The sequence below is a fragment of the Sturnira hondurensis genome, unplaced genomic scaffold (assembly GCF_014824575.4).
Source record: "Sturnira hondurensis isolate 20B ecotype Veracruz unplaced genomic scaffold, ASM1482457v3 Scaffold0002640, whole genome shotgun sequence".
NCBI lineage: Eukaryota > Metazoa > Chordata > Mammalia > Chiroptera > Phyllostomidae > Sturnira > Sturnira hondurensis.
The window spans coordinates 1,558,522-1,576,850 of record NW_028075271.1 but is presented as its reverse complement, the minus strand read 5'-3'; the positions used below and the strand labels follow the sequence as shown (position 1 = coordinate 1,576,850).

Sequence of the window (18,329 nt, the reverse complement as noted above, 5' to 3'; positions counted from 1 at the left end):
GACGAGGAGAACTGTCAGGGTTCTCCTCCCCACCGACCCTACCCCCGCCACCACCCGGTTTAACACCCCAGCAGGAATCCGCAGGCCCGAGCTCAGTTAACCGCGGGCACAGTTAAGTTTGCAAAAGTTTTTGAAGCAAACCTCTAGCCTGACCCTACCCGAAGCCGAGAGTATTGACTCCATTTCTTTGCCCGGAGCCCTTCCCAACGTTATCGCCGCCTCACCGGGATTAAGCCCAGCCCCGGGCGGCGCAGGGCGGCCGGGCTGCCGTTCGAGATCCCGGGTCTAATCCCCCAGGTCCGAGTCCCAGGGCCGGGCGGCGGCGCAGACCGGGCAACTCCAGCTGAGCCGCCCAAACCCCTGATTGTTGCCCTCGCTCTCAGCTGCTTTTAAAAACCTTGGCCTTCAACGGGGATATATAAACAACCCGGGGAGTTTTTAAACAACCACGGCACCACTCTGGCAGCGGACAGCTGGAATTTAATTTTGGCCTTGGGGATCCTGCCCTTCTGTCTTGAGGTGGCGGGTGGGGGACGGTCGGGAAGGGTAAGCTTTTTAGTGTGATAGGTACCATCGCTTCCTGGTCATTTAAAGGGCTAAGGCAGACAGGTGAAAAAAAAAAAGCTGTAAAGACTGGCTACTCTTGTTGTTGTTGTTTTTAATCTGATTAAATAATCGTCCCCTTTAAGGGGAGATCAATTTAATATAAGCTTTTTCATGGTTCCAGGCCTTGGCGGGACCTTGATCTACTTGCCAGGAGCAGTGTTCACTCTTTTAAAAGTACTGTCAATGTCTTTATTTTTTTAAGCCCGATGTGCCTTCCAAACTTCAATTATGATTTCTAAACCAAAACAAAATGTACAGTTAGCTGAGTCTCTAGAATCGCCTGCCGTTCCTGGTTTCTGAAAACGAGAGGTTTTGAGGGGCGTGCAAGTAAAGATGAGGCGACCCAGCCGCTGGTCGCTGCCCCTGCCCTTCCTCCACTCTGTAGACCGGCTTTGGAGCCCGTTTCCATTTGCTATCATTCTGATCCCTTTACAGCAGACTCAGGTCTGTAAGTCCTGAGTCCCCATGGAGAGGGGGCCTGACATCACTGGGCCCTGGGGTCACTTTCAGGTAGATGGGAGGAGACAGGGCAGTCCTCAGCCAAAGGCTCAGTTAACCCTGAGGGCCCCTGGCCCACTAAGGGTTCTGTGGCTTCCTTTGGGGTAACTCAGGTGGCTTCTGATGGGCCCTTTTGTGCCCGGGAACCCATGCCCCAAACACTAAGTGCCAAATAAAGACTCATCAGGAGTTAGATGTAGTTTCTCAAGCCGCCACATGAAAGTAGGTATTTTCTTCTGAAAGAACAGGGGGGAAAATCATATAAATTGCTTTTATGAGTCATTAGGGAGTTGTTGTTTTAGCAGAAATCTTAATAACAGTAGAGGTTTCCTTTTCAAAATGACTTCCAACTATGTGCCCTTTTTAAAAAATCTCCTTCGTTTTACTGAGTGATGGTTTTGATCTTCTACTAAAAGATCAAGGTGGAGAGCTCTTGAAAAAAGTGTGTGGGTCTTGAGGACATCTGGGGGACAGGAAAGGACAGCAGAGAAGCCAGACCTATTGATTGCTACCTGTCATCACCTCAGTCCCCACCAGGAGTGGCGTCTTCCCAAGGGAACCTGCTCCTCCCGAGAGAATGGAGGGACTTTCCGGGAGGCAGGGCACTCGGAGGGCAGGGATGGGAGCCGGCTGGGCTTCCGAGGGGGCTGTATCCCGGCCACTCCGCGTGAGGCCCTGGCTCCTCGGCCACCCAGCCACCTCCCAAGCCGTTTCCACAGANGGAAAGGACAGCAGAGAAGCCAGACCTATTGATTGCTACCTGTCATCACCTCAGTCCCCACCAGGAGTGGCGTCTTCCCAAGGGAACCTGCTCCTCCCGAGAGAATGGAGGGACTTTCCGGGAGGCAGGGCACTCGGAGGGCAGGGATGGGAGCCGGCCGGGCTTCCGAGGGGGCTGTATCCCGGCCACTCTGCGTGAGGCCCTGGCTCCTCGGCCACCCAGCCACCTCCCAAGCCGTTTCCACAGAAATGACTACTTTAAAATTTGGATTTTTAAATAAGCCTTAGGCAATCCCTTTAAGAAGTTAATCAGTTGAGAATTATTGTGTTACCAGTAACAAGGAAGAAAAATGGGAAACTAATAGTCTGATGATATTGATGGAAAGAGCATTTAAGTCATTCTTTCAGAGTCTTCGGGAATCTGTGTGTAAATCCTCTGCTTTCAATCTTTGAAACTAAAGGGACATTAAAATTATGAGTTTTCCTTAAAATAGATTAAAAAATCATTCTAACTGCTTATCCTGGACCCCCAAGTGTGCCCCTTCCTCCCATGGCACACCTGTACTTTTTAGGGTAGGAGAGGTGTATGGGACTATTGAGAAAATCTTAAATTTGCTACATGTTACCCATTATTTACAGAAGCAGCCTAAAAAGCCGTTGGGGTGCCTTAGTATGTGTTTCGTAACGTGCTCTTCCGGTCCATTTCTGAGCTGGCAACCAGAATCCGAAGGCACAAAATAAACACGCCTTCAGCAAGTTCGGGGGCCTTGGATGCTGACAGCAATGTTTTTTTCACAAGAAAGAAACAAGTTATGTTTCTGTCGGCGAGCTTGCGGTCCTGAGCTTTGCTCGAGACGTCATCTCGGCTGCGTTCTAAGTTCCACTTCACAGCCTTCTTTGAAACACTGGAAAATTAAGGGATTTGAAAGAAATGAATTGTAACTGTAATTTCAGCCTAATTAGAGTTGGTTTCAATGTCGGCACCAAATGCGAACAGGCCAGCCAAGAGCAGTGTGGGTAGGTCCCATACAGGAGGGCTGGTCTTGTGCCCAAGTAACTTCCTGATACTTTAGAAACAGAGAAGTAAAACAAAATGTGAGATACCCTTTGGCCTGCAAGTCCCTTCTTGCCTGCTTGGCCTGTTCTAAAATGAAAATGTTTGTGTTTCTTCACCTTTTGTTTATAGTTTTTCATTCCAGTTGCTTTTTTCCTTTCTGTTTAAAGTTAGATTTTTAAGTTCTCTTTGGATTGTTTGTCAGTGATAAAAGCCCTTCAAATTAACAGGCATGTCGATTTTAAATTAAAAAAAAAATTTTAACCTGGTCTAAATGTGCTTGTTAATCATTAGATGATATACATTATCTAAATGAATGTAATTTTCCTGGACTTAATGTTCTTCTTCTTCCCCATGTGAAAAGTAAAAAATCCCTCCAAGATCAATAAAAAGCTAGTCAATGCTCTTTGAGCACCCAAATGTCTTTGATTCCTACTGCATTTTTTTTTAATAAACAGAGAGATAGGAGTTAAACTCCTAAATTTTTAAGTCTCAAATTCCAACCTTGACAGTCTTTTCCTATTTGGCTGCCATGATCACTGTGCCCTACGTCTGTTTCCACTTGGAGAAGCGTCCGTGAACTTGCACCATCACCCCGGACGGTGGTTTTGGGAAGACGAGCCAGGCCCAGGCAGGGAGCACCGTGAGAGGAGGAGCGAGTGGGAGGAAGGTGGCTGGAACACGCTGGGGTAGTTATAAAACAAGACCCATTTGCTTTGTCCTCTTCCCATGAGCGGTCAGTTTGAAAGCCATGTGGCTGATCCTTCCCAGGGGTTGCATTAAGACGGAGAAGCCGGGCCAGTACAGGAAGATGAGGATGAGGAAGTAAAAATGTGTGTTCGAGGGCGACATTTCGACACTGTGAGCTAATTTTACAGAGGGAACCGAAAATAGTGAAAAAAAAAGTGGAAAAATTTTTAAGAGTCTGAATTTTTGAACAGCAGAATAAAGCAAGCAGATTTTGTGGGAATAGGAGTAGGCAACTGCAACTACCGTAACTGATCAGGGCAATTTATATGAGGGGTGTTTGTGAAACAAAAGGGAATTGTCTTCTTACTGCCCTTAATTAAACAGCAACAACACACTTATAATGGGAACTAAATACCTAATTAGAGGGTTCTTGAGGAATAAATAGCTGTGTTTTTAAATCTCCTTTATTAAAAAAAAAAAACAAAACACATGTCCGACACTTGGATGGAAAGATTAGAAAGAAACATAGGAGACCAGACCGTGATGGACAGTGCAAATTGGGTAAAGAGGTGAGGAAGGTGCCCGGCTCCTGCCTGCGAGCCCGTGCTCCCAGCGCCTGCCCGGCCCTCAGAGCAGGCTGGCTTTCTGGTTGCCACATTGCGTGGAACCCCAGAGCAGAAGCATCGTGATGGATCAGAACGGCAAGTGGTCCGGCATCTGGCAGGCATGGGGACTGAGCAGGCTACAAAGATGGGATGTTGAGAAGCATGGCTTTGCTTTCATGAGAGGGAGCCTGTGGCAGCCCTATTTACAGACAGAACAGAGGGGCTGAACACACAGGGATTAGCCAAAAACTTGGGCAGCAAGTATGAGGTAAAAACTGGGAGGTGGAAAGCAGGGGAAGAGGTAATTGCTGTAGAATGCTTTGCTATCCTAACTCAAAACCAAACCCAAATCTGTGTATGTTATATCACCAGAATGAATAGCACAGATCTCACGACTGATGAGAAGGTACCGTGAGGAAAAAAAAAAAACAGAAATAATAGGAACAATTAAAACCGGGGGCATTTTGATTTGAAATTCTGTGATCACTTGAAAAAATAGGAGCAATGGAAATGTAGCTCATGATAAATCTTTAGACCAAGAAAATTGTTTCTAGAAGGATCAAATGATGACCAAGAAATGGATACTCCTCCACAAAGCACCTTTGTGTCATCCTCCTTAGGGCATTCTATTTTGAAATGACTTGCTCTAGGATTACTTGAGCATCAAAAATATGTATCTACCAGTTTTCTTCAATAGCCTTGATCGGAGATCCATTTCGGTTCAATTACTTTAAAGGAGTTCCCCTTCCAGATCCGTGGGGTTGGAGGCAACCTTAGGGGTCTGCTAGGATGTAGTGAACACATCTGTGGGATTCCCAGGTCCCCCAACCCTGCATCATCCCCTCCTGAATACACAGGGGCACAGGGCATCCAGCCCTCTTCCTCCGAGGCCTGTCAGTTTCGTCATGCATAAGAAGCACAGGACATATTTCTTGTTTTTTTCCCTGGTGTGTCAGGGTTCACCGTCGGTGAAAATCAAGACCGTAGACGTGAGGAGGAGTTTCGAAGGTGGAACTGCAAAGGGACAGTGTCAGTCAGTCCAGAATCGTCAGCAGTCGGTTGTAATGATCACATGTAGTTTTAGCGGAAACAAGTTGAAGCATCTAAAAGTCAAGTTGGCCCTTCAGGCCTGTCGTGGGAGGTCTGGACCAGGGGAAGTGGGTTGTAAGCTGGCAAAACACTGTGTTTTTCACACTTGAAGAGTTGAGACGAGCCCAGTGTGTGTGAGAAAGCACGGCGTTTCCAGGTCCTCTCTGTAGTTAGTCTGGCCCCAGCTGGGCTATGTGACCTCACGTGGCTCATAGGTGATGGTTTGGAAATTTCTATCTAGCTATGCATAATGGAATTACAAGTAAATCTTCCCATTAGTAGCTTTTCTGTTTTGCTTAATTGAGGATTGCTATTCCTTTGCAAATCAACAAGGGCCACACAATACACATTTAACTCTAGAACAATTGTTCTGTAAGTGACAGCAAAGTTTGTGACTTTCCTGATGTTTGCATTTGTCCCTTGACTGGTGTGTAGGTGGTGGCTCTGGGGGATGTTCCGGATGGCACTCTGGTCACCGTGATGGCCGGCAATGATGAAAACTACTCAGCAGAACTGAGAAATGCCACCGCGGCCATGAAAAACCAAGTCGCGCGGTTCAATGACCTCAGGTTTGTCGGTCGGAGTGGAAGAGGTATGTATGAGTCAGAGCTGAACTTGAAACACAAAGTGTTTATGTGGCAACCAGCCCAAATTTCAAAACCTCCAGAAGTTTCTGTGATGGGTTTCCTAGAAACACAGTCTGCTTGTTGTAATTGCTACATCAGGCTTTTAAAAAATATTTACTTCAAATTGAATATTTTTAATAGAATCTAGCTTTTCATGATTGCTTTCTGATTTGCAATGTGCAAAACATAAATTGTGAATTTCAAGGAAACCCCTCAGCTCCTCACCGAAGTGTGAAAATACAAAGCTTACCATTGTAGAAACTCGGCTTGCACGCCTGGGGTTCTCTCTCTGACAATTAGCAGGAGTCTGCCTACTGGGAGCCTTGAACCTGGGTTCCGTGTACTATCTATGCAAGTGACAGTTTCAGAGGGCCACTTCCAATCATTTTAAGGACTATATAGTATAAGATTATTAAAATGCTGTTTCAAGTAAGCTTATCATTTGATGGTAAGAGATGGAGAAATGGAGGCTGTGCCATCTGGTTGGGTAAACTGGCAGCGGTGTGACCTTCCCAGTAAATGGAATCGGGATGCTTTACTTTATTATTTGGGGGGCGGGGGGGGACCCAGTTAACATTTCAGGCACTAACAACATTAAAGACCAGATTATCCAGAGGGACTGTTTGCATAAGGGCAGGTCTATTACTGTGCAGTGTTATTACTCTATTTTGCTGTATATAATGTGTACTTTTTGCCCAAATTTTTTAGGGAAAAATAAGGGTATGCCTTATACATGGGTAGTACGTGACATGCCTTGTATCTGTTCTTGTGTTTTGTAATTATTGGTTACATAAAATTTCCTGTACCGTAATATGTTCAAAAATAAATGCTAAAATCCCCTTATAGTATAAAAAAAGACCAAGCCTCTAAATATAAATAAATAAAAAGTTGAATTTAAAAAATTAAAATGAAAGATTTTCCCCCCTGAAAGTTTGGGCCAAAACATGGGCGTGCACTATACACAGCAAAATGTGCTACTTTCCGCCTAAATATTTAAAGCAGAAAGAGGCCTGTGTTGCAGGGACCCACACTGCACTGTATGCATAGCAGCAAGTACTAGGAGTTTAATTGAAAGCGGCAGGGTGGTTTGTTTGGGAAATTTCATTTGTATAATACAAAAAATGGGAAACAAAAGTTTCTTTTGAGTAAAGTAAAAAGGCATGATAAATAACCAAACAACAGGAGATGACTCATATTAAGAAAAAAAAAAACTACAACCAGTGGACATTCAACCAAGACAGTCAACATTACTCTTTATAAAGGCATTCGAAAATATAGGAGAATCCGTGTTCGTGGGGAATTTGATTCGTCGAAGTGGGGACAAGGGGAAAGGCACCTTCATTTTGGGGCTGTGGTCTTTGCTATCCTAGCTGTCTGGCGCATTCTCAAAATGGAATCACAGGTGGGGAAAACTTAGAAAACATGAAATGATTAAAAATATATGTTCCTAGTACTAACTACCTTAATAATGGGGTAATGCAAAGAAAATTGCACCCACTTATTGAAAGCGTGAGGGATACTACAAGGTATGAAAGTGTAAGTCATTAAATGGGTTCACTTGTCATGTTAAAAGTCCACGCCTTCCAGTAAATGGTATTCACATTATGATTCAGGGATGGGGTGTTTAGAAAACATCTTCAATGAAGGCTTCGGATGAGTAGCTGGCAGAGTGGGTGAGAAGCCAATAAAAAACCAAGGCTCCACCCCCAGGTCCATGCCTACTGGCCTGGCTAACAATCTGGACTCAGTTCTTGCGGATGTCCACTCTCACAAACTGAGCTGAGTGTCACTTGGTGGCCTTTCTGGAGAAAGCGATAGTACCATCCTATGGCTCCGTGTGTCAGGTTTAAGTTACAAAAGTTTTGGAAGCTATTAAGTGGCCAATGCCAGTGACATTTCTCCATAAGAGGTTCAGTTGTGGCTTTCTGGCACCGCACAGTAAGTTGGTGATAATAAAGAATGAGGTTTGGAAAGCAGTGTGCTTCCTTTTCTGGTGTTGGGGGCTGGTCTCTCGCCTCATTGGCCATTTCTGTTTTGAGTGGGTGACTAAATGGGAGCCCGTGTTTACTTGGGTAACAGTGAACTGTTTCCCCAAGGTGTGGACTGTTTGCACTGGGCTGCCTGATTCGTGCCAGTATGCCCTTGAGTTTGCATAAAACTCGAAGAGTAAAATAGCTACAACAAGGCCGGGCTGTCTTCTGATAACCTGGAACGAGAAAATGAGTTGAAATGTCGTAAGTGGACAGTACCTGTTTTAGAGAGTGTCTGCCCCCGACGAGCGATAACAGGGCTTCCAGGCCGCAGGAACCCAGATCAAACCTCCGGCCCACTTCGGGGTGCCGAAGGTGATGATGGTCTTGAGTGATTTTTTCATTTTATTTTTTTCGTCAGTACAACAAGACAAAATGAGCTGTTGAAAGGCCCTGTTTGTCTCATAATTTCTCCCCATAGTCGTAAAACGCAGCTTGATGTTAACTTGTTCAAGGGCAGTGTCTGCATCACGGGCTGCCAGAATTTCGTGGGGGTGATTTCCTTCCCACTGTGAAGACCACCAATGATTCTCACTAATTTTGACAATTAGCCCCCATCTTCCACATGGAATCTCTTCCTTTAAAAGCTTCATTACAGAGTTGTTGTTTTTTTAAGTGATCTTAAGAGGATTTTCTATCTTGGTTTCTATGTTGAATATGTGCCTATAAGCACGTATTGGCACCAACACAGCACGCAGCGGCCGAGAGGCCCTGGCTGTTGGCTCCTGCACTGGGTTGCTGTTAAAGTTTCAAGCTGTGTCCCGAGGCCCAGCCCGGTGGGTTCTCCAAGGGGCCCAGAGCTCTGTTCCCAATGCGGGGGGCGGGGGGAAGGAACTCCCTTTTCTTTTACCAGCTGTCAGTCTATAGGGATTGTCAAGCTCAGAGAAATTGCCAGAAGTTGAATATGGAAGGGTTCTTTTTTTATGTTCTGCAAAACTGATTTTGTCTGGGACTGGCTGATGTCCAGATACCGGCTCCTAACCTCAAGTTCAGCCTGCAACTGGGAAAACCTGCCCGTCCGGCTTTTGCGGCCTTGCCGACAACACTGTCCCCTAAAACACATTGGCGAGGGCTCCTGCAGCCTGAACCTCCTCCCTGTCCCTCCCTTCCCTCCTCTCTCTCCTGTTAATTTTCAGTCTTGTTCAGGGTATGTCTGACCCTTGGCATTTTCTCACTTTGATTTGGTGTCACCACACGAAGTGACTGACCCTGTCCCTTTGCCAAGGAAGAAGAGAGACCAGCTGCCAGGTGACGAGAGGCTGTGCTTAGCACACATGTTGCTGTTCCGAACCACACACGCTTAACCGCATGTCCTGGGACATGCCCTCCCTCCAGAAAACGGAGGTTTGTGATGAAAAGGAATTCTCTTTGGAAAAGTTAATTAGCACTTTACATCAGCACTTAAGGCAGGTTCTACGGATATTTTTGGTTATGAAAAAGTACCCTGGCTACAGCTGAGAGATGTCTGAGATTTTAGCAGTGAAATCTATGAGCACTTCCGGCCCTGTCCGAGTCCTTAATCAGTTGGAGAGGAATTGATTAATCAGGGAACGTGACTTCAGCTAATTCATTTTAGAACCAAAGAGGAAATCCACCAGACTATATCATCAACCATGCCATAAATGTGGGAAGAGAAACCACTGCAAATCCCTCCAACTTCTCTGAGAATATGACTTTTAATCTTTTGGGAACATCACAGATAATTTTGAAAATCCATTGGAAGCCTTCTCTGTAGGTGAAAAAAATTTACATGGGCACTTACCATAGTGTCACGTACAACTTCAGCTTCAGGGCCCAGGAAGCTTACTCACGGACCTTCCAGGGCCCCCTGGGCCCCCCAAGGCAAGCATCAGTGAATTTGGAACTTCACCTTGACCGGGGAGGGCCAGCCTAGTTCAGCACCACACATGGTAGGTAGCTGGAAAAGGTACAGGTAAACAACCAGGGAGGTAGACAGTCTCCTTGTCCCCAGTGCTGTCTCGCTTACACCTGTTTTGACTGTGGCCAGGACCAGTTTGTATATTTAGGAGAGTAAGTCCCAATCCAGTGGCTGCTTCAGACCTTTGAAAGCCTGTCACATGCGCATGTGCACAGCCCTTCCATCACTGAGCGGGCAGCCCCATCTCTGTGACGTCCTGGGCCCCTGGCTGCAGGCTGCCACGGGAGGCCTGGTTGGCTCTGCTGCCCCGGGCTGCTGTTCTGGGCAGATCTGTGCTTGTGTTGACCGCCCTGGGAACTTGCCCACTTTAAAAGAGTGCCTTTCCCCAACGCTTTTATTCCTTCCCTGTGTTCGTGCCGCGGACGTCTTTCCCAGACATAATATTTACCCATCCCGATCTGGGCTGTTGCGTGTTTGTGGAGTGTTCCTTACTCAAGGCATGCTCATTGTTGTTATTTTGCCTTGTTTGGGGAGCTGGAGGGGGAGGCTGCCTTTCAGACGAGTGAGAGGCTATGGCTGAGATGAAGAAAAGTACATTTAGAAGAGGCCTTCCAAACGAACAGAGACGAGTCTCTGTGGAGTGGTTATTACTGAGAAAGGCCGGGATGACTCACAGTGTTATCCTAGGATCCAAGTCACTCTGTGCCACACAGACACACACGGGGCAGGAGGGAGAAGGTCTGCGGGCAGCCCCAGACTGCGGCATTGGTGGCACTGAAGAGGGCAGGCTGGCCATGAGGTCCCTTCCAGAGAAGACAGGGATAGGCATGAGTCATAGTAAAATGAACTCTCCTACACACCGTCCCCACCCCCCCACTTTTTTTGGGTTGTGATCGACCTATACTTTTCTTTTTAAAGACTTTATTTATTTATTAGACAGGGAGGGAGAAAGAGAGGGAGAGAAACATCAATGTGTGGTTGCCTCTCACACACCGCTTACTGGGGACTTGGCCTGCAACCCAGGCATGGGCCCTGAGTGGGAATCGAACTGGCCACCCTTTGGTTGGCAGACAGACCGGTGCTCAATCCACTGAGCCACACCAGCCAGGGTTACACTTTAAAATAACATGTGTATGCCCTAGCTGGATGGCTTAGTTAGTTAGAGCATCATCCTGTACACCAAAAGGTTGAGGGTTCGATCCCCAGTCAAGGCACGTACCTAGGTTGTGGTTCAATCTCCGGTCTGGCTGCACACAACGGGCAACTGATCAATGTTTCTCTCTCACATCGATGATCTCTCTCTCTCTCTCTCTCTTCCCCTCTTTCTCCCTTCTCCCTTCCTCTCTGTCTGAAATGAATAAGAGACATACCCTCGGGTGAAGATAAAAAAATTAAATAAACCGTATATGCTGCAACCTGTTTTTAGATGTCAGAGTGGGCAAATAGAGATGGAAAAAGACTCAGCCTCTGGTACACCGAGCCTCAGGCAGCCTTAGCAAATGATTTTGTTTTAGATGGCAGGTCAGAAGCTGGTGCCCACAATCTGACAGAGAATTCATCTGTAGAGATCAGGTTTCTCCTTCTGCTTCCCGTTTCCCGATAAAGGAGTAACAACAGTTTCCCAAAGCAAGTCCCTCCCTACCCCCCAGGAGCAGTCCCTGTCCCCTTAACGCCCTGGCAGGGACGGAGGAAAATAGCGTACTTGAGAACCGCTGGGGCCTGGAGCCGTTTCCCTTGATCCCTTCATGGTTTTCTTGGTGATTTTATGAAGTGTCAGGCATCACGGGGCATGCTAGACAGCTTTTTAAAATTGAAGTTAGTTGTGTGAACAATGCTTTAGAGTCTGACGGACAGAAGCTAGGCCTCTCCCCAGCCACTCGCCGCCCCTTCCTGGCCAGCCGGCTTGCATTTGCCGGGGACAGAGACTGTCAGCCAGAAAGTGCCTGTGAGAGAAATCGTGGCTGAGTGATTTTAGAGCTTCCTGTTTCAGCCCCGAGCATCAGAGACATAAACAGAGATCCGGCCAAGGGCCTCAGGGCTGCTCTGGTTCTAATAAATCAGCACTGTATTTTCTTTCTGCGCTGGCTGGCGAGGGGCGGCGAGGGTGGAGACGCTGGAAGACGTATTCTGTGTTTCTTGTTTTTATATTTTTTAAAGAAAAATGACTTGTTGAAAAGAGAGATGGTGTCTTGTCTCATGGCTGCTTTCTTTCCTGCTGATGATTATAACGCAAGTTCAGTTCAGCGAGGGGATGTTTGTGCACGGCCATGGGCTGCCAACGCGGAGGGGCGATGTGTGTTGAAGGGCGGGTTGGAATTGCAGCCAGAAGAGTGCGTGTGCCCGCGCTTTCACTGGGATGACTTCTTGGGTCAAACTGTCATTGAGGGCCAAACCCATGCTAATAACAGCTTCTCATCTGAAGCCCAGATAAAGCAATTAACAGAACTGGTGAGCAGTGTGGGTTTAATGAGCTGCCTGTGAATGCTTTCGAACACGCCAGTTTCATCGGCTCCCTGGCGGGACGTGGGGGAGAACATGACGGCCGAAGGCTTCTGAGTCGATGCAGACACATGAGTGGAGGCGGGTGGCGCCTGCCCTCCCTCGTGGGCTCAGAGGTGAGCCCTGCACTCCGCAGAGACCCGCCTCGGTCTGGGCGCAGACCCAAGTGATCCTGGGTTCTCTCAGCACAGGGCAGGGATCCCACCAGCACGTGGTCCAGTCTCTTTAAGCCCCTTGTCAGGTGGGCAGTGCACCCCATTTAGGAATTCCATTTCATGTCACTGAACTTTCTCAATGAGGGCTTCAGGTGATCCTATAAATCATAAAGTGCTCCCCTGGACCTCCTTCCGGGGGCCTCGGGGAGCCTCTCTGCTGTGGGAGTCCAATGCGTGAGCTCCAACTTCCTCGGTGTGGAAGTGCTCATTTAGGAGCCACTTAAGCTGCATTTTTCTCCAAGAAGACGTTAGTAAATTTCCTGTTTATTTTGCAGCTTAGATTAATTCCTGCTTTTACCCTGAGATTAAGACTGTCGTTAGGAATGTGGGGGAAGCACAAATGCAAGAGGCCTGCTACCTGCCCCAGCCTCCAGGTCCCAGGAAACTCCCTCGCCTGGTTCTTGGGAGGCTGGCCCGCACCCTCACCTCGTGGGTGGTGTGTGGCCCTCACGGGGTCCCCGTGCGCAAACAGGGGGGCCTTGCCCAGCTCAGGCAAAGCAGTGCGCAGGAACAGGCAGTTTGCCATCAGAGCCCTCCTGGGATTCCTGCACAAAGGGCAGGGGGTGGGGCCGCGTGCGGGGGCGGGGCTATGTGCGGAAGTGGGCCCCGAGCCTTGGTAAGTTCGCCTTGGCTCCAGGCTTTGGCTTGGGGGTTTTTGCGGATGCTTTCCCTTCATTCTGTTAGAAACCACTGCATGGAGTACAGTCAGTGTCTAGCCATCTGTCTGTCTGTCTATGGTAATTAACGAGGATGATCCAAACTCAGAGGGCTCTGTCTGCCTCTTTAAATAGCGTGTCGGCGGTACCCACAATGTCGGGTCTCTCCAGATGTTCTACCTTCATCGTCCTCTCTGAAACCTCAGGGCAGGGACAGTCAGGGCCTTGAGTATCCATCTGCTCTTCATTTTTGGTTGTTCAGCTGCACTGGACACTGAATGTTCTATTAGTTCCAGGTGCGCAGCATACTGCTTATCAGTTTTGTGGTGGTCTCACTCAGTGGTTCCCAGCTGGGGGCGGACACTGGGCAATGTCTGCAGATGGGCTTGGTTGTCACAACTGGGGTGCAGGGGGGTGCTTCTGACATCTAGTGGGTGGAAGCCGNAATGTCGGGTCTCTCCAGATGTTCTACCTTCATCGTCCTCTCTGAAACCTCAGGGCAGGGACAGTCAGGGCCTTGAGTATCCATCTGCTCTTCATTTTTGGTTGTTCAGCTGCACTGGACACTGAATGTTCTATTAGTTCCAGGTGCGCAGCATACTGCTTATCAGTTTTGTGGTGGTCTCACTCAGTGGTTCCCAGCTGGGGGCGGACACCGGGCAGTGTCTGCAGATGGGCTTGGTTGTCACAACTAGGGTGCAGGGGGGTGCTTCTGGCATCTAGTGGGTGGAAGCCAAGGGACCCCTCTCCCTTCCCATGCCCCGCCTCCCGTCCTATGCACAGGCCACTCCCACCAAGTCCGACCCAATCCAAAGTCTCAGGCGGAGGTAGATAAACCCAGAGAAGCTCCATTCTCCACATAAAATGCTGTAAAACGTTCTCTTCACTTCTCTGCCCTAATGCTTGCTGCCTTGCTACAACACTTACAAAAAAATTCTATTAAAAACTTCAGGCCCTGGCTGGTGTAGCTCAGTGGATTGAGCGCGGGCCTGCGAACCAGATGATCGAGGTTCGATTCCCAGTCAGGGCACATGCTTGGGTTGCGGGCCAGTTTCCGGCAGGAGCCAGTTCCCTGCAGGGGATGCACGAGAAGCAACCATACATTGATGTTTCTTTCCTCTCTCCTTCCCTTCCCCTCTAAAAAGATAAATAAATAAAATATTTTTAAAAAAAAACTTCACATACAGTACAAACATAAAATTAGAGATGATCCCTGAATAGGAAAGTCTTAAAAATATGAAACACACCTGTGTTCTGTGCGCAGTAGCAAGGTCCTCCCCTATTCTGGTGGTGGCAATGTGGTGTTGGGGGGGGCGCACAGCAGGGAGCCCCTCCTGCAGGAACGTCCCACGGGTGCAGCTCCTCGGGGACTCTCAGAAGCAGTACAAGTGCTCCGCTGGGTCCCCCGGGGTGCGCGCCCCACCCTTCCGCCTGCCCAAGGCTTCGGCGGAAGGGCTCCAGATCCACAGATGCAGGAACACAAATTACTGTGTGTCTCCGCGAACTAAAAGGTGCTGAAATCAAGGCCCTGGAATGCCATTGACAGACACCCAGCAGGCACCGGAAAGGGCCCGGCTGGCACTCCTGAGACAGAGTGGAGGAGGCAGGGAAGGATACAGCGCAGAGACCGCAGCCACACTGGCGGATGGGCGGGGCTCCTCGCTAACGCGCTCCGCCCACCCCAGGTGTTAGCGCTGCGATTGCTTGTCTGCTTAACGAGATCCAGGGAAAGGTGGCTTGGGGAAAACATCTGAAATCGGTCCCCTGGGCGGGCCACTGCAGGTCGGAGGCCCTGATGTGTCCTGTGGCAGTGTCCGACTGTTCACTTGTGCTCTGCGTGAAGACCCCCACTCCCCACTGTCGTGCTTCCTGGAAGCTCCCACACTATAGAGCCCTCCGGGATTCAGCAGGCGTCCAACCGTGTGAGAAGGTGAGAGTTAGTGATGCAGGTGGAGTTCGTGGGCAGAGCCAGAGCCCTGGACAGCAGGAACCCGTGTCCTACCTGAATGTGCGTGGGATCTCTGGGGAAAGGGCTGGAGCAGCCATGGCCAGCGCCGGGCACTCGGTGGTACCAGTGCCCCGCAAAGGTGGACTCCTGAGATCCAGCTCCGTACCACATGCTCTCATCAGTAACTAGGTCAGTGCCTGACACAGAGTGGGGACTCATAACATACTGTCATATGAGTGACTGCCCCAGTGACTCCCCCTAGGCGGTGGAGCCTGTGGTCAGCCCTCGGGCTCTGATGGATTCTCCCCTGAGAGCAGAGTGTCCTGCCTTGGTTGCCGTCAACATTCCAGGCTGACCATGCCAGTGGTGGTGTTCTTGGGGGCCATCCCATGCAGTGCCAGCTGGACAGCTGGTCAGCAGCCTCCCTGGGCTCTAATCCAATGGCCAGTTGTGCCCCTTTTCAGCTGTGACAACCAGAAATGTCCATCGACATTGCCAGATGGCCCCTGGGGAGTGAGAGAATCACCCTGGTTGAGAGCACTGGCCTAGAGCTGTGTGTCCTGGGGCAAGTTGCAGGACTTCTCTGAGCTCAGTTCTGCCTTTGTCTGGGTGCTGGGTGGGCGGGGCAGCACGGAATGCCTGAGATGAGACACACTTAGGGCATTGCTACTTTGCCTGGTAAAACCTGTCTCCGTGTGATGTGGCACTAACTTTGCAGAGGGAACAATGGGAGTTCCGTGAGCCCACCACACACAGCAGTCAGGACCTACCTTTTTGTGTGTCTTCAGGGACTGTTTCTGGGAAGGAACATCAACCCTTACCCTTTACCCCTGAGCCCCACAGAGCTGTCAGGTTGCGAAAGGGTTATGGGCAGCGGGCACTGAGATTTCAGATTAGCAATGGCAGAGATGAAATTAAATATGCACTGTAATTCGAAGCACTGCTTTTCATGGGAAAAGAAGCTCTCCCAACGTAGCCCTTCCAACTCTTTTGTGCAAACATTAGCAGCATGCAAATATTTATGATTCGTGCATGTCCCTTAATTCCCGTCCGACTCTAACGGGCAGCACTGCGCTCCCACAAAGAGGCCGAGCATCCCCTGCTCTCGTCACCGGGTCCACAGGCTGGCTCCCAGTAGCATCGCATTCTTCCTGCTGGAGCTGCGGGCTCCACCCAGGTGCAAGGGAGTTTATGATGGTGCCGAGGCAACTGGCCTCGGACCGCGTGGCAGGGAGTCCTGGCTGCTCCCCAGAGGCCGTCTTAAGGTGGTATCTCAGCATCCGCAGAAACTGCAAGTGAACAGCCTTGTGCATTTTTGGTTTTGTTTTATTGCATTCTGGCCAAATCCATGGGCCTAGGGCACAGTAAGGCCATTGGGTGCCAGTTGATATTTCTCTGATTTAAATAACAGAAGAGAAATACTCATCTGTCATGAACCCTCAGGTCTTTGGAAGAAGTGGCAAGCTTTCAGAACTCACTGAGCATGCTGGCCTCAGTCTGCAAATCTGTGCAGTGGGCATGACAGGGCTTTTCATCAATGCCTCGAAGGGCTGTCAGGTGACGTGTGTGCAACAAGACGTCTGAGGAAGAGATGCCACCCCCCCTTCGTGCTGCTCTCCCTTCTCAGTGAGAAGGGCTCGGGGAGGAGGGATGAGAGCAGGCAGGAGTTAGCACATGTCTTGCTGATTCAGAAAGTTCAGAGCTTCGCATTTTCCACCCTCAGCTCCTCCGTGGCCAGGAATTTGTGTTCCCTGATCCTGCCAGGAAGCTTGTGCCATGCGAGTGCCTAAGACACAGCAGGAGCTCCATCAATATTCATAAACACATAGGGATAATCATTCCAGATGCTCACTGGGCATTGACCATGGGGTGGACCAAGTGGTCCCTGCGCCCATGGCTGATTCTCTCACAGGCTTTGGACCCTTTCCAATCAGGAAGCGGAGTGTCTGTTGCTATTTTATTATGGCTGTGGCCTATCCTCAAAAGTGGTTTCATGAGGGCATTTCATTCATTCATTCACTCACTCATAAGTTCATTCATTCATGATCAGATAGTCACAGTGCACCTACTGTGTGCCAGGCACTGGGCTGGCCTCGGAGCTCCAAAGCCCAGCCAAGAGAAGCCACAGCCTCAAGGGCTGGAAAAGGGGTGACAGGGAAACAGACCATCGCTGCTCTGAGTGGCTAGCCCCATGGCGAGGGGACAGGCGTGACCTTGTAAAGAGGTTGGGGGTCTTCCTGGACAAGTCATCATCTCAGCTGAGACACTGGAGGGCGACGAGGGCCACCCCCAGGTGGAGGCATGGAGACGAGAGTGTCCCAGCAGAGAAGGCAGAGCAGAGGCTCAGCCCACCTGCAGGAGAGGGCTGGTGAGGACTTTGCGTCACCTCCGGAATTTGCTCTAGTCTGAGTGACAGGGAGAGCCACCCATGGGTTGAAGTGGGGAGTTGACGAGAAGAAATGGTGGAAAGATACCTGGATGGCAGACTGAGGAAGGGACAACTGCCTGGAGGGTGCGTGGGGGCCCAGAGGCCAGTCCTGGACGGAAAGCAACCCCCCCCCCCCCCCCNCCCCCCCCCCCCCCCCGCTGCTGTGAGACAGCTGCAGGCAGTGCGTCTCCAGCTTGCCAACACCCCGCCTGGTAAACGGTGCTATACCAGGAGGTCAGCCCCCACCAGGCCCCGCCGACCACGCCCAGCCCGGCCCTTGAGCTTCCCTCTCCTTCCTGCTCAGTCCTCTGCGCCCACCTGCCCTCACCATTTTCTATAACTGCTGCACAGACATTAAAAGCTGGTCAGTGGGACCTGAGGACCCCCAGCTACCTTCCCTTCAACATGTCCATCCTTCGGGCCTCTCTGCCACAGGCTGGTGGTTGGGGGGCTGCCTGTTTGTGGGGCACTGGGCTATAGGTGAAAGCAGAGTCAAGGCTGGGCCTAGGCCAACCCTGGGAGGGGGGAACTTTGGTCACCTGTCCCGTGTGAGTAGAGACTGGAAATTTGGGTGCACCAACCAGGAAGTACAGGGCCAGTGGGTGTGGCCTTGGCCCGAAGAGCGCCGTGAGTTCAGGCTCTTGGGGGTGCTGGCACTCACAGGATTAAAACCTGGTTCCTCACCCAAGGTACTCAGACCGGTGATGCCAAAAGAAGAAGGCTGGGAAGGAACCGCACGCTCTGGGGAAGGGAAGTGCGGAAGTGCAGGACGCGCGGTGGTTCTCA

The 18,329-nt window shown here is 49.8% G+C and overlaps 1 protein-coding gene across 4 annotated transcripts in view; it reads left to right on the top strand.

Moving 5' to 3' along the window:
- RUNX1 (RUNX family transcription factor 1) overlaps positions 1–18,329 on the top strand; it is a 205,593-nt gene that overhangs the window by 120,791 nt on the left and 66,473 nt on the right. For all 4 annotated transcript variants that reach the window (XM_037040603.1, XM_037040601.1, XM_037040604.1 and 1 more), the window contains one exon: positions 5,698–5,854. In XM_037040603.1, the coding sequence (XP_036896498.1) occupies positions 5,698–5,854 (157 nt within the window). The remainder of the gene's footprint in view (positions 1–5,697; positions 5,855–18,329) is intronic.